This window comes from Macaca thibetana, chromosome X (genome assembly GCF_024542745.1).
Source record: "Macaca thibetana thibetana isolate TM-01 chromosome X, ASM2454274v1, whole genome shotgun sequence".
NCBI lineage: Eukaryota > Metazoa > Chordata > Mammalia > Primates > Cercopithecidae > Macaca > Macaca thibetana.
The window spans coordinates 82,530,662-82,547,255 of NC_065598.1; the positions used below are offsets into that span (position 1 = coordinate 82,530,662).

The following is a 16,594-nucleotide window of genomic DNA, read 5'->3' on the forward strand; positions in this document are numbered from 1 at the left end:
GGATATAAGAGAATTGCTCCCTTTATTTTTCCTTCTACTATACATTAGTAGTTTCACTGAAGTTCTTTAGAATCCAGTTTGAAATCCATTGCAGTAGATACTTCCAAAAGTTGACTGTATCTTTAAAATGCTTTGTTTGAAGTACTTTCCTTCGTTTGAAGAATCAGTGAAAGGAACAATCTCTTTAGTTTACTTCACACCAGAGGCTGAACATAATATATGATATTAGATAGTGATTTTTAAATTTATCATAAAAAGGACCTAATACTTAAATTAAATGAGCCTGACATTTTAACTGGACTCTTTATTATGTGGTATTTTATTGCCTCTTGTCATGTGCCTTGCATGCTGTTTCTCTATATTATTAAATGAGATTCTGTGGGCTAAATTTAGGTTTCAAAAGTGAGAATATCGTATCTCTGATTCTTATATTAAACCGACTCCAATCAAAGATGAGCACACTCGGTAGCAATCACTGTCGTTAACTTCGTCGAGCTTCACATTCACATGCCCAAAGTTGGAAGAATCAAAGTATGAAAATTTATTTATCAGTGGTACAGGGTAAAAATGACCTTGACTAATTCTAAATAAAGCTAGCTCTCCATTATTAACTTCTTGGGTCTCAGCCAGAGTAGAATCACCTTCTAGTCATAACTTGTGCATAGGGGAAGGCTCTCTCTACAGTAAGGTTAATCAATGTCCTAATGAGGTAAAATCATGATGATGATCGGAACTGGTGAGTTGTATAGAGAACCCTCACTACTTACCACCGTATGTTGCAAAACCTCAGCTGCTAATAGTTCTGTTGGTAGTAGTTGTATATTGTGTATTATATCTGCCACAACGTTATTGATTGTGTGTAACCCCTGTTTTGTTACTGACTTTATAAGAATGTGAACATATGTATATATCAGCCACAAGGACACATTTTAGTAAATTTCCGGCCTTTTCATCATGACTTTTGTTTCATAGCCAGAATCAGAAGTGGGGAGGGGCAGCGAAAAGAAGACTTCAGTAGACAAAGAGGAAATAGAAGGAATACAAAACATTTTGGGCCAACTCCAGGGAACTCAGATGATTTTTTTTTTCACATTATAACCTATTCTATACTGAGCTGATAATATTAGTATCATCATCTGCTTGTTCAATAAAGTTTTCCAAAATGGTATAAGGAAAACTAAAATGAATTAATTAACATCACTAAAAGAACTAATTCAGAAGTATAGAAGTCATATTTTACTTAGAATGTCAAAAATGAAATACATATGTTTAACTTGTAGGCCTTAAAGCCCTAGAGTTATAGCTAGTTTGTTAAGCACTGTTGTAAAGTACATTCCTTACATTGGAAAAGATAAATGAGAAATTTTCAAATATCAAGGTAAACTCCTAATTTTCTAAGTAATTTTTAAGTAGTCAATAAAAGGACAGTTAACTCATGCATGTTTATATATTCATTGAATAATTCTAACAATGTTTCTGTAGTCAATGATTTCAGAGTCTAAATTTAACTAACCTATGAAACTCATGCCATGGGAGATGTAAATGATTTTGATTTTGGTGAGGATTAGTATAATTATATTTACATGTATAGTGAGGGCCAAAAAAAGTTTGTTGAGCTTAGAAAGCTTTATTGTTAAAAAAAATGAGGGATCTTTGGTAAAATTGAAAAAATGCCCCCAAATCCAGTCATATATAGCCCATTATAATAAGGAAGGATGCATTATCACTGACTTGGTGTGTATGATTATATTTTATTTAAGAAAAGTGTCACCTCAGAAGAGGTTGGGTGAGTGAGTTGTAAAGCAAAATCAAATAGTTCTGACAGTGAAGTGACAGAATGTAAGAGTAGGTGAAAAAAGGCTCAGCTTCACTCTTACCTCCTCTCCCCAGCAACCCCAGATATATTTTCATTTTTTTTTTTTTTTTTTTTTTTTTTAGAAATCTCTCTACAGACTTGAGCAGAGAAGTGGTCGTTTTTCAAAAGCAAAAAAAAAAAAAAACAAAAAACAAAAACCAAAAAACAAAAAACAAAACCAGAAACAAAAAGATAATATTTTTGTTTTGTCCAACAAAAAGATGATGAACTAACCACATATATTTGTAGTGGGCATTGTGGGAAGGTTCCCGTTTCTGTATTACTAAGAAGTACAGTAAGGGTTAAAAGAACCACATTATAGTCCTCATAGTTTTTTTTGCATGTCTTTTGAGGTTTCATTGTTCTTTATTAAAGGATTGGAGAACACTGGGGGTTACTGCACTGCTGGAAAGAATAATTATTTTGTTAACAAGGCTAATTATGTGTTTTTTAAAATGGATCTCTTTTGTATGTGCTTAATTTCTTTTGTGTGGATGTATGACTGTGTGTGTGTGTGTGTGTGTGCGTGTCTGTGTGTGTGAATGCGCATGTGTAACCCTTGTGAGGAAGATGTAAGACAATTCCGTATGCTCCAGAAAAATGTATATAGTGATCTGTTGGAGATCAATGGCTCCATGTTTAGGAAATAAGCACAACATTGATATTGGCTTACTTTCATCATCTTGGCCAAATAAAAGATGAGAAAAAATTAGAACGGGATTTTTCCCTCCAAAATGTTGGAATACCTAATGGGATGGGAAGGAAGGCTCTTGAGAGAGAGGGAAGAGATACAATATTGCTGAATTTTTTGGGAATTGTTACGACCCAAGGCCACTTTCTTCAACAGAAATCTATAACCTTATTTCCTTGCCTTTATATATGGAAAAGCCCTAAACCACATGACATTTCACCTTATTCTTTAGTCAATGTGGATTATACTAGAAATGTGCTAACATTATTCATATATTTAAAACACTAATAGCAATTCAGGCTTCTTTACCTTCTATGTGCTCTTCCCTGCTGGTGTTTCATTGTGTGTAACCTATCTAAAATTTCTGCAGAATTTAGGAAGATGTTTTGTGAAATATAATAAAGCCTTGATTAATTGGAAGCTAACTAACCAGAACTCTCAATTAACCAGTTTTATTTATTTATTTTCTGCTACACTCTCCTTTTAGAAGGAAGAGGCAAATGACAAGAAAACAAGCTGTTAACAGGTATTTATGTATTTATTTTTTAAAAATCAAATTCCTGAGAATGTCCTGGAGCCTGTACAGATTCAGCCACACTTTCATAATCTTGTTCCCTGTACTGTACTCACTGAGGTAGGAAAGTAGAGCCATTTAAAATTTTCAGCAGCAAATGCTGAATCTTGCTTAATCCTCAGTTCATAAGAAAAAATGAAATCCAAAGAGTGAATTACAACCCATCCATCCAGTTGGAGGTTCTAAAGCAGAAGTTAGAGAAAGGCTGCAAAGTTGGTTGGGGTTGAGTGAACATCACTGACACAAAAACTAGGATACCTATGTAAAATAATGGGGAAATTATTCAGATGTCCACCCACCCCTTTGTTCTGGAATGCTTAGGAAGGTACATTCACTTTTGCAGGGCAGCACAGGCTATTAAGTGTGCTACAATGATAATGGAAAAGAATCTGGCTTTCTAATCTTTTAGGTCATTCTAAGCATTAGGCACAGATATGTGTTGTAGGCATGTTAGAAGTTCTAAAACCTTTAAAATCGTTTTCTTCTAATAATATATTTTAAATAAATATTTGGAAGTCTAAGAAGATTTATACGTGAAACCTCTTAAAATATCTACGAAAATCTTAGTAAAAGGGCAATCAGAGATAACATATTGTTCCAGGCCTCAGACATTTTAGGTTGTAGTGGTGAAAAGAACACGCAGTAACTCAGAGACAAGGGCAAAGTAGGGGAACTCATGTTCCTAAAATATATTTTGATAGTTCCTGTCAGTAGTGCCCCTCTTCTCTTCCACACTTCTTTCTCAGGTTACATTACCTTTTGGTGATATTTTTTGCCCCTTTCTTTAGGGCTGCCCTTGATGCAGGCTTTATCCATATTTTCTACAAGAAAAATGTCATAGAGCTGTAGGGGAGATGAGGACTACACCATGGATTTATCCTGGGTTTTCAACATACAAAATAAAACATCACTATGGTGGTGTTTCTAGTATCTGTGACATTTTCTATATTAAAAGTTAGTTTTACATGTCATGCACACTAAATAATACCCAAGTGACCTGAAGCAGTGGATGTGCCTCCTTAAGTGCCAAACTTTCTATTAGACAACGATATCAATGCTGGGAAGACTAAAACCCACTAGATTTTATTAATGACTGAGTTTAACTGTGAAATAGTAAATGGATTAAGTTTTGAGTCTAGGCTTGGATATGGAAAGTGTTTCCGATTTGATATGAATGCAATTGAATTTAGGCATTGAAAATGGCTTTCACTTTATTTTTGATTTTCTAGTAAAATGACAAGCAAATTAAGTCAAGTTTTTTGTTCATTAAGTATAACAGTAGTTTATAACTATATGGATTTACTTCTGGATTATCAAAATATACATTTCATATGTACATATATGTAATACTATTTTTACACTTATTGCAATCAGAGAAAAACCATGAAGTGTTATTGAAAATATGTGTACCAAGTCGTTCACATAAACTATAGAGAAACCAGGAGAGTCGCAAACTCTAATGCCTACTGAGGCAAGGCTGGTAACACAAATGAAAGACTATAAGCGATATAGAGTGGTGGGGACTATAGTGAACTAGGGAGCATATATTCTTTTCCAAAGTGGTGGCTATTACTGTTTGGCTGATTATTACCATGTGTGAATGCAGGCTCAGTGTTGTTAAGATCCGACTTTTTAAAAGAAGCTGGGAATTAAGATTTTTACATGAAATTCTCCAATTCTTAAATGTTGGCAACTAACTCAATAAAAAGCAAAACAGAAAAAAAAAAAAGCAACACTGCGCAGGCAAAACAAAATCCATCTGGGGTCAGGATCTAGCCCATGGGCTGTCAGTTTGCGACCTCTGCTCTAAATTGTGAGTCCTCAAGGTATTGCATTACAGAAAGAATCACAGTTTGTTATAAATGCACCTAAAGCCTTTGATCAAGGAAAGTTCATATAAGGTGAACAAATAACCAGTGGATTGCTTACGAATAATTATTCGGGTACTCAAAATGGTGGTTATGCGCTGTGTGAGTTTTATTTTTTACTTCTTCAAAATAGGCAATCTAATTTTTCCTTCAAGTGATTTGAAAATTAAAATTCAATTATTATTTTTTGCTTTCATGTTATCAGTGAAATGCGGTATGAAACAGATTATTACTGCCATGTCCAGAAAATAATACTTAAGTATAGTTCTCATCACATAACATAATTAAGGTTTCTATTTAAAGTCCAATTTATTTTGTTTTAATAAGAAGAAAGCCATGTGTATAACATGTGTTGTTTTATTTTAAATTGGCTTGCCTTTAAACAAATTCCCAATTCCATCTAGAGAAATTCCTTTATTTTTACAAATGGTTAAAATAAGAAATAAAAGAAATGTAAGCAGTTAACACAACAAAACTTCATTTGAACTTTTGATAGGCATTGGCAAAGATAAAACAAAGTTGGTCATCTGAGATTTTATTAAAAGGTAACTGTTTGACTGATCTGAGACTTTGCTTGTTTGTCTGTCCCGCCATGGACCTTAGCACATAATCCCACTGTGCTACAATGCTTTTGACATCTGTATGCCCCTTTCATCACTGACAATCCAAAAGCATATTTGTCTAAAAAGGAAACAATTAAATTCCAATCTCTCTAGAAAAAAAAAAAAAAAAAAAAAAGAAAGAAAAAGAGAAAGAAAAACACCTCACTGTTAAACCTGCTTTAATGGTCACAATGATCTGTACCATAAATCCTTAGTGAGGATGGTGAATTTAACATTTTCATTTCTAATGAGAAAGTCGAGAACTTTAAAAAAGAAAAGTAAAAAAAGAAAGAGAAAGAATTGAAGACATAATCTCAAATCCTAAATAAACTAGAAAAATCCTCATTCCTTGACAAATCATTCTAGTTGCAGATTTAACACAAACACATATGAAAGATGAGAAATTGTTGGGTAACTGGTCAACACATATGACAATGTGCAAAATAGCTGATGTTTACTTAAATAAAATTTGGGTAGACAGTGCTGCCCCTTCCAGATCATCAGCTAGTTTTGACCACAAGTAATCTGTTACATGATTGGGACGCAATATGTTTAAATATACTAATTAATGAAACTTATTTACTAAAACTCTAATAATTAAGGATCTTTAGTTAAGTGGTTAGTCCTCAAACTCAGAGAATTTAAGAAATGAGTGATTATTTGATGCATTTGACCAGCATAGGCATATAAATAAGATAATTCAGGATAAAATATTAATGAACAATTACTCCTCTTTTTTTGCCAGGACATAATAATATCTAACATTTATCAAACATGAGTTCAGGTGATTTTTCATATATTAGTTTTTTTAATCATCATAACAAATCTGTAAGATAGGTGCTACAATTATAATCGTTGTCTTACAGTTGATGATACTGAGTCACAGAGAAAGTTAAATGATTTACCCAAGGTCATACAGCCTATAAATACCAGAGACAGCAACTGAATCAAAGCAGTCTAGTTTCAAAGCTCATATGCTTTGGACCAATATATTTTATAACCAGCCAAATGGAATCAGACTAATTAGAAAAACACCTCATTTACTATTATATATAAAATTACTTATTGAAAAATGACATTTCTATTCAGAAATCAAGTTTGGTAGCATCATTTTGATAGTGTAATACATTAGCAAGATTAATTATAAAATAGTTCAGATAGAGCAGGAAAAAATAAAAGGGAACAGCAGGAAATACTGAGAAAAACTTGTGGATCAATATTCAGGTCTACATTTTGCTACACTTAATCCACAGTTTAAAAAAAAAATTGTATCTGAAAAACATTTGTATCTGTGAAACATTATGACTAACAATAATATCCTTTTTATTCCATAAATGAAAGATGACCACTAATCCTAAAACCAGCGGGTATCATTACTGTGTCTTTTTAAAATTATGTGTGTATTTATACACAAACAACATGCAGTGTTGATTTTTGTGTTTTTTTAAATTTTTGTGTTTTAAGATGTATTGAACCGGTGTGATATCGTACTACTCTTTTTAAGTATTTTTACATTATGTTTTTGAGATTCATCCATGTTGATACATTCAAATATAGTTCACTCTTTTTTTAATTGTCCGTTATACTACCTTGTATAACACAATTTGATAATTCTTTCCTATATCCATAAGTCGATAATTAGATTGTTTCCAATTTTTTGTTGGAAACCATGCTGCAATGGACATGTCTTGCACCCATATGGGAGTATTTCTCTAGGATATAAGCCTAGAAGTGCAAGTTTTAGGTTGTGAACTATGTATGTCTTCCACTTTAATGGTTATTGCCAAATTGTTCTCCAAAGCTGTTTTGATTTACCCTCCTGCCAAAAATATACAAGAGGTCCCATTTCCTCACATTATTGCCAGCATAGTAGATATTTTTATGAATGATCGGTCTGAAGAAAAAATAATTCTTTTTATTCTCTTATGATTACACACATACATATTAAATATTGATTCTGATCACTTAGCACAGATAACAATATTTACAGATACTATTTTTGTCATTATTCTTCATCTTAAAACATATGTAATTAAGATAAGCATTAAAGATACTATTTTAAATTTGTAAAGCATTTTCTAGGTTACAAGCACTTTCCCATAAACTTCCATTTGATGAGACAGTATGGTACAGCAGGAAGAGCTCTGGGGACAAAAAAGGAGTCATAAGTCCATGGACTCAACTCTGCACATAAATCTGTGGTTTTGGACCTCAGTTGCTGCATCTTTTAAGTTACAGTATTAGACTAAACAATCTCTTAGATAAATAGTATATGCTTTGATCTATGATACATATCTTCCCTTTTCCTTGAAGCTGTAATTTACTTATTGTGCATAAAGCATAAAGAGAAAATTGAATTTGGTCAATTTGTGAAAATTGTTGTAACACACTCTCTGGCTCAGTTAATAAGATCATAACTTTACCTTCATTATATTTACATTTCCTCTAATTCAAGGACAGTTAGGGGTGGATGGTGGAAGAGAAGATAGGACATATGATTTTGAATTCATGTTCAGTTTTTCCCATTTCAAAGCATCACATTCTAAATGCTGAAATAAAAAACAATGAAAGCTCAACAACTATTTGTTATGACTTTGTATTTGCTTTCAAGCTCTTTTTATGCACGTTTCTGATTCAGAAGAAAATATTCAAGATTTTCAGCTCACTTAATGTTTGATTCCAGCAGTATTTTTATGGTGCTACACATAACTACTTAGAGAGAGGACTTAGGTTGACTACTCTGTATATTCTTTCTTTCTTCTCTTTTCTTTTTTTTAAGGACACAAGCCCATGAAACAGCCTCAGGAGGTCCTGAGACACGTGCCCCCTTTATTTCTTTTTGAATAAGGGAGTAAGTAATTAGATTTTGTGTTTGGAGAGATACTTTTTATTTGAAAGATCTGGATCTTTATCCTGAGGTTTAACACAGAACTTTCAGTTTTTCTTAGATTCTATGTGTATGGGAAAGACCACTGAGTTAGAAACCAAACTGTCTAATATTATAGGAGATTAAAGCAGAAAAGGGAATCGGTAGAAACTGATTTTATTTAAACTCTCGGAGTTGCAAATATGCTACACACACACACACACACACACACACACACACACACATCCTCTTGTTAGCACAGAATATCTGCTATTTTCAATGACTTTTGAAAAGAAAACTTAACGTGCGAGGACATTGAACACTGGTTATGAGCAAAGCTTCTACTTATGGAAGGTGGCAGTTCTGGCAAACAAAATATAAATCAGTTAATCTCTTGTGATGAAGACATTCTTAGAGACCTTTCTTTCTATAAATAGTCCTTGGAAAATGATTTGACTCTAGCATTCCTAGAAAGTGAATTGACCTCCTACAGAGTTTCAACACCAGGTATTACAAGAAAATTGTGGTTCACACACTTTGTTCAAATTATCTTCAGATTAATACAATTTGCATGCATATACCTAATTGTCCAAATGTAACAATAAGCCTAGAGAATCCAACATAAGTTGTTTTGGGCCTGTTTGTTAATGGACTGAGGGGTCCATATTTAAGACCTTTCATTGCTATTTTTGCTAATTGGCATCCTGTTTTTAGTTTAAGCATACTCTGGAAACCACTATTTTACTGTGTTGCTTCCACTACTTAAGAGAATCAAAATCTCTGCCGAGATAATCTATAGTATTTCTGCCCACATCCTACTTATCCTATGTGGAGATTCAACAGGGTTATCTAACTTTTTAAAAACACAAACATGAAATAAATCACTTAAAACACAAGCTATCTCAAAATCTTTAATCCAGTTTCAAAGATGTAGGTCAGAACATTTTCAAGACAACACTTCTCGGACATAGTTCACCAAGTAACTGACAAGACTATTGGGAAATTAGTACTCTCCTTAAAAAATATATTGCAGTTGCTCAGTATTTATTAAAAAACAAGAAAGGAGGAAATATGAACATTGTCATATGGCCTTTATAACCTGCATTATTCAGAAATGCTATATGTATTTGAGACATTGATAGATTTCTATTGGCAAAACCAATTGCAGTCATTCCATGAACTACTCCTTATTGAGTATCCCCACTTTTGTTAGTCTGAACGAAGCCTTGGCGAACAAAACTTGTTATCTTTTATCCAAAAAAAAATCAAAACCATGGACACATTTGTCTCGACCACCAACTTCAAGAATGCCCATGTGCTTTGCCAAGGACGGCATCTAGATAATAATACTATAATATTACTATAAAGTATTTTCTTTTATTATTTAAAACCCAGTTTGAACCTTGAGCAAGTCATTTACATGCTGTTTCTTTGGGATTACCTACATTCTTGTCCACTCTGACCTTGTAATATTTCTCACAGTTGGAAATGTAATGCAGAGTGACTAAGATAATGTTGTTTACACAGACTTTAAGTGGAGTGACATTATAGTCAAGCAAGTGTCACATCACCCAATGTGAAGGAAGACTTAATTACCATAATCCTGTGAATACTAAAATTTCTTAGCCATGTGTAGCATAATAATGTAATGTTTTGCATGTACATTTAATAATACAAAGGTGTCTCAGGCTGCGTGTTTCTTTAAAAATGAAAGCAAAGTGGGATTACAGAAAGAAAATAGACTTTTGAAATTGGAGGATACTTATCTGAATGTTCAGGTGAAGCCTGTCCTTTCTTTTAAACTCCAAAGAGTTGCCTAGTGATGTGAAAATGAAGGGACTGCTAAAATATCCATAAATCTATACACCAATGAGTAGGGTGACAGACCATGAATTTCTCTGGAGGGCACAGGGTAGATGTAACTAAATGACTGAGACAGGATAAAGAGGAAAGGCTCATAACCACCTATTATTGTGCAATGGGGAACATATCATTAATTTACAAAAGAGTGGTGACATTTTCTAAAATTGTATAGCCCTATTCTGAAAAGTTTGTCAGTGTAACTAATTAGTTTCTAAAATGGAGTTGATTCTAAGACCCAGTATGAATGCATTTGAAAAGGCAAGGCATTGTCCCTAAATTGGTAGGGTTTGTAATACATCTTGATGAATGCTACAAAAATAATGTTAAGAAATAGGACTATTATGGTTTGTAGTCCTTGAAGGAATTATGTTCCATGGCAACGTGCCCTAAAGACATGTCCTGCTTTCTGTTTTTGATAACACTGAGTTTTCAATACAAAGAATTCAATTGCTCAATGGGTTCGTCTCCCAGCATATGAGGACTCTAAAGATCTTTTGTTATTTTAGGCTATAGTTGGAATTTTTTTTTTAAACTAATGTTAATGTTCAAAAGAGGGCAAGTGTAAAATGAATCAGCAATACAATGTGAAATTATTTTAAAATAAATCCATTAGAAAGGTGAGATGTAAAAAATGTGTGACTCAATCAATAGATATGTAAGTGATATTCACGATTTATGATACAAAATACTGTATCATCTGAGACAGTATTCCAGATGCTTTTAAAAACGTGCAAAAGCTATTAAAACATATAAAACATTGAAGCCTGTTAATAACAGTAGCCATGCTTTACAATTAGGAGAGTTTAAAAGGATTGTGAACTGATTCATCGTTATAAAATACTCTTCCAATAGAGAATACTTTTTCTGAAATATATAAATAAAATTTTCTTTGGTTTTCATTTGAACATTTTTATTTCAATTTGGACATTTTCCTTTTAGCTGGTTAGTCCTAGCCAAACAGTATGTTAGCATAACATAGTTTATCAACGTCTCTGTATTGTTTTGTTGCTTTAAAATGAAACTAGTCTAAATTACAAAAATGGTGATGTTATATGCTTTATGCTGCAAGTTTTACAGATATCCACTAAATCACATATTAATGTTTCTGACATGTTAGGTATAAAGAAGGTAGTGTTTTTTTGTTTTTTATCATCAATTATATTTGGCATTATAGCACCCACTGTATTCAGAACATAAAGTGAGGGGATTTGGAACATCTGACTGACACATCCCATTTAAAGATGGTATATACATAGAGGCAGCCCTCAGTATCTATGGTTCTGCATCCTTGTATTGAACATATTTCAAAAAAAATAAATAAATAAACAAACAATAAAAATAGCAAGACAGCAATAAAAACAAATACAAATAAAGATTCAGTATACAACAAATTACATAGAATTTACATTGTTTTAGGTATTATAAGTAATTTAGAGATGATTTGGAGCACATAGAAGGATGGGCACAGGTTATATGCAAATACTATGTCACTTTACATAAGGGACTTGAGCATCCATAGATTTTTGTATCTTTGGGGGACCTGGAACCAATTCCCCTGGGATATGGAGCGATGACTATATTTTACTTTTTAGTGGCATTAAAATAACATTGTGCTTTACATAGTTTATGACTGTCCAGCTCTTTGTCTTCAAAAATCACTCTCTGAATTTTGGAACTAAATTAGATACAATTAATATAGGGTAAAGCACTTTTTAATAACCTTGGATTCAGCACAGAAGTGGTTAAAGGCAATGTGTGTGTTTTTAAATACACTTTTATTTTTAGGACAGTTTTAAAAATAAAATACAGAAAGAAAGCAAATACTACACTGAGAGTTCCCGTTCACCCCGTAGCCAGTTTCATCTGTTGTTAACATCTTATAATTACTGAATCAATTTGTCCCAACTAATGAACTAGTACTGATACACTGATAACTCAATTTATACTTTACTCATATTTGTTCAGTTTTTCTGTAATATTTCTTTTCTGTTCCAAAATGTAGGCCACTACACTTTATTTAATCCTCAGGTTGCCTAAAACTCCTCTCAGCTGTAGCAGTTTCTCTCCTTGTTTTCAATGACCTTGATAGTTTTGAGGAGTAGTGGTATTTGCATTTGTAGGATGTCCCTCAATTGGGGTTCACCTGATGCTTTTTTCACGATTAAATTTGGGTTATGTGTTTTTGGGAGAAATACCACAGAGGCAAAATGCCATTTTCATCACATCATGTCAAGGGTATATACGATTCTTTTGACTTATTACTGTTGAGGTTGACCTTGATCATGGGGCTCAGGAAGTATCTGCCAGGTTTTTCTACTGTTAGGGTTACCTTCTCTTTTTTTTCTTTCTTTCTATAGTATACTCTTTGGAAGTCTTTGGAAAGCAGTCACTGTACAAAATTATGTGGAATTCTTCTAAATGGGAGATAAGCCTTTTCTCTCACATTTATGTATTTATTCAATTACTTATTTATATCAGCGTAGACTTCTAGGTGTTTATTTTATGCTTTGGGTTATAATCCAGTACTACAATATCTATTTTATTGCTTAAATTGTTCCAGCTTTGGTCATTGGGAGCTCTTTCAGTAGGCTCCTGTGTACCTATGACATGCCCCCAACATTGTGGATTTTTTCATACACTTCCTTACTTTCTTGCACTAGATGTTCCAGACTCATCTTGTATATTTTCTGCTCCAGTCCTAGAGTCAGAAGCCATTTCTTCAAGTAGTGGTTAGGAGAATTCTTGATCCACTCAATCCTAAGAAAGTGCTAGAGGTGGCCAAAAAAGAGGGTCAGAGAGTCTCTCTTGGTTTCATTTTCTTGTTTGTCTCCTAATTTTCCATCATCCTGGTAATGCACATAAGTCTTATTCTCTCACCATATGAATTTGTCCATTACTCTCATAACATTCAGCAGCAAGAAAAGAACGAAAAGCCTCATAGTTTTCCACAGTCACACACCTTAATTTTCGTGCATAGATTTAGAAATGTGCTATGTAACTCCGAGATACATGTCCTAACTGAAACCTGTCCCCTTATCCCACATCTCAATATGCTACTTAATCTTCAGTTTCTGAGTCAATGTGGGCTCATTTTATTTTACTCAGGGAGGGTTTTGGGGTCAAATAAATTTGGGAAATACAGGATTAAATAAAGGTAAACAAACTTGTTTACTGCAGGTCTTCTTGGAGCCTATAGTGTGTTAATTTGCTTTGTGATTCTATAAGAAAAGATATTATATAGAAGGTGTTCCAATCTTTTTTGATTAAAGTAGTTTTTGTTCTGCAAACTAGTATTCCATAAAATGCAATTTAGGAAATGCTGTTCGAGTGGTAAGAGGCTGAAATTTGTCATTGGAAGTCTTGTGTTCAGTCCCTCACTGGAACATCTCCTAGCTCTATGATCACAACCAAATCCCTTAACATCTAGAAGTCTCTCTTTTTTTAATCTATAAAATGAACCTAGGGATTTCTCTTCCAGGGTTGTTAAGAAGTGCAAAAACGAATAAAACCAAAACTTATAAGAATTCTTTGGAAATGCACAATGCAATGCAAATTTCCTAAGCACTGTAAAGGTTGGGACCATGCCTTTGCTTTGCTAACCATTGTCTCTTTGGTATCTAGCATATTTTCCTGGAATTTAGGTTTCAATATTCAATAAATATTTATTGAGCAATTCAATTATATTACTAATACGTTATTTTCTATTTCTCACCAAGTATAGATTAGCAGTTTATGACATTTTATAAATTACTTTTGATATTAGAAGTCCATATAACAAATGCACGCGGAAACATACAGCTGAAATGGCTATATACATGCAAAAAAAGCCCCCAAACTTTTGATTCTAGCCTTTGTTTTGCTGAGCATGTGCTCCCAGCGAATGGCTGGTTGCATTCTGATTAGTTTTCATTGCTTCAAGCTGACCAGATTTTCCTTTGAAATAAGGGCACTGAAGCTTTCACCTCAATTCTGTGATGATGTAAAATTCCTGCTGCAGAATCACTGAGCTGGTGCTAGAAGAAGAGGAGCACCTGTGAGCACAGGCTGTCAGGAGGCCCTTGGAGCCCTAGAGTGTTGAGGCTACAGCTGCTGGGTTGAGAAGCAGTTAGAAGCGCTTTGTCACTCCTTCTTGTGCAACCACAGGAGATCCACTAAAGGATTCTTACTTTCTTTGGATGTATAATTTGTGTTATCAGGAGTTATGGAAAGGATCTCTTTTATAAAATTGAAGACAGAGTGAGCTTTGATAGAGGTGGCAAGTTAGGCCCTGTTAAGCAATATATTTTGGTGAGAATAGTTTGCAGATAGTAATAGGGCCGTCGTGTCCCCATTTTGCCCAGTTGCCCACAACACAATGTATTCTGTACGTATTCCCAGAGGTAAACTTTTCAGTTTCTAGCTTCTCTTTACAGACAATCAACTGGAGCATGTTTATTGTATTTGAGTGTGAGAAGTTGTCAGCCTCTCTGGAAATGCTAGGTTAATATTTGAAGTCCAGGAAGAACCCATTTAGCTTTGGAAATTGCAAAAATATTTCAATCAAATTCTAGGCTTTGGGATTAGTGAGACAATGGTCAAGATCAGTTTAGGGGGTCTTTCCTTTCTTAATATTTAAATCATAATTATATATAGTAGCATACCTTTGTCCATTATGTAATTCATGAATGCTAGAAAACAGAAATGTTTTAGTTAGAAAAAAACCTCTTTATGGGATAATGGTGTCCTAACATTTTCCACAGGTGTTGGTCAGAGTCAGAAATTCTCTAATAATAGTTAATTTTGTGGTATTGCTCTTATTCACACTCTGAAATAGCAATTTTCTCCCCGTCTTTAGCTCTCTTCCTCAAAAAAATGCAGACTTTAAGGCTTATATAGAATATGTGTTTCAGTGAGAAAGGGAGGGCTAATATTAGACTATACAGCACTATGACTTTACTGCCTGATGGATTTATTATTATTCTCTGACCCCACACCTGAAACTACTGCTTTCTTTCAAAAGCTAGACTGCTCATTCATAGTATTAACTGGTACTTTCATTTAAATTATTCACTACAGCTTTCAACCAAATATGTTAGTTCTTTATTTGATTGAAATGAATAGATGGACACTCTTGCAAGTACGTTCTTGACAATTTTGCAACTTGATTAAGTAAAATATAACCATCTTCTTTTAAATGACCAGTTATGGGAAGGAGTTTTAAGCGAATATTTCAACCTTAATCCATAAATTACATTTAGGAATCTTTCCTTGCATTTTACAAATTTATTGAGTTTACTGAACTTGTAGCAGCACAGCTAAATTCCAGCAACTGCAAAAATAATTAGTGACATTAAGTTGAAAATGTTGTAAACAAGTGAAGTTATTATTCATTCTGTACCACACTACAAATGTGGGAGGACAAGTTAAATGATAAATTAGGCATGAACGGCTTTAATCTGTAAACTGAACATGTTAGCAAATGGCTTGCGTTTGTAATTAGTATTTATGGCCACAGGAGAGTGCCTCTTTAAAAACAGTGACAGAAAATTGATCAGTTTAGGTCGTCATAGCAACCAAAAATTCCCATTGCTTCTGTTAGGTTTAGCTTATTATGCTATATACTCATGCTTAGAAATATATTTATGAACCATAAAGATAAACTACTCAATAATGTAAAAGAGGTTGAGATGCCGAAATGCCAAACTGACAAAGTCCAAATGAATACCGAATTACTCGATAACGAGCTTAAGTGTTCTGTGGTTGTCATGACATTTCTTTTACAAAGCAAATGATGCTGGAAAAAAATCTTAAAACTGGACTAAAATGCAAATCCTTTTATGACAGTATGTGGTTGTCACATTCATAATAACAGACAATAATTGATGATTTATAAGATGACACCATGGCAACAGAGTCTTTCATCATTGGCACCCCTTGGTTACTTTTATATTAGGAGCTTGAGGATGCCTGTGAAAAGTTTCCAACATGACATACAAGACGATCTACTCCTATCTTAATACATTAGCTCTCGTTTAAAACAGGGGGGAAGCATTGTCGAGATTTTGGAATCACTTGACAAAATAAAAGCTGGCAATGTCTCTGGTTAAAAAACAAACAAACAAACAGAAAAAAACCTCTGCTAAACTAGTAAGCACATTCAGTAGCTGAAATTGGACAGATTTGTTTTGGTCACCTAACCCTTCAAAGAAATTCTGTAATGCCTCTCAAGTTTGAGTGTAAGCTGTTAGGTTGTTTAAAATTATGGTGAATAATAATATCCTTATATAGGAGGTGGG

The 16,594-nt window shown here is 33.6% G+C and overlaps 1 protein-coding gene across 1 annotated transcript in view; it reads left to right on the plus strand.

Annotated features, from left to right (window-relative positions):
- The window catches only part of DACH2 (dachshund family transcription factor 2), a 691,023-nt gene that overhangs the window by 240,435 nt on the left and 433,994 nt on the right, over positions 1 to 16,594 (plus strand). Inside the window, exon 2 of the mRNA XM_050776357.1 lies at positions 3,034 to 3,072. Coding sequence (XP_050632314.1) covers positions 3,034 to 3,072 — 39 coding nt within the window. The remainder of the gene's footprint in view (positions 1 to 3,033; positions 3,073 to 16,594) is intronic.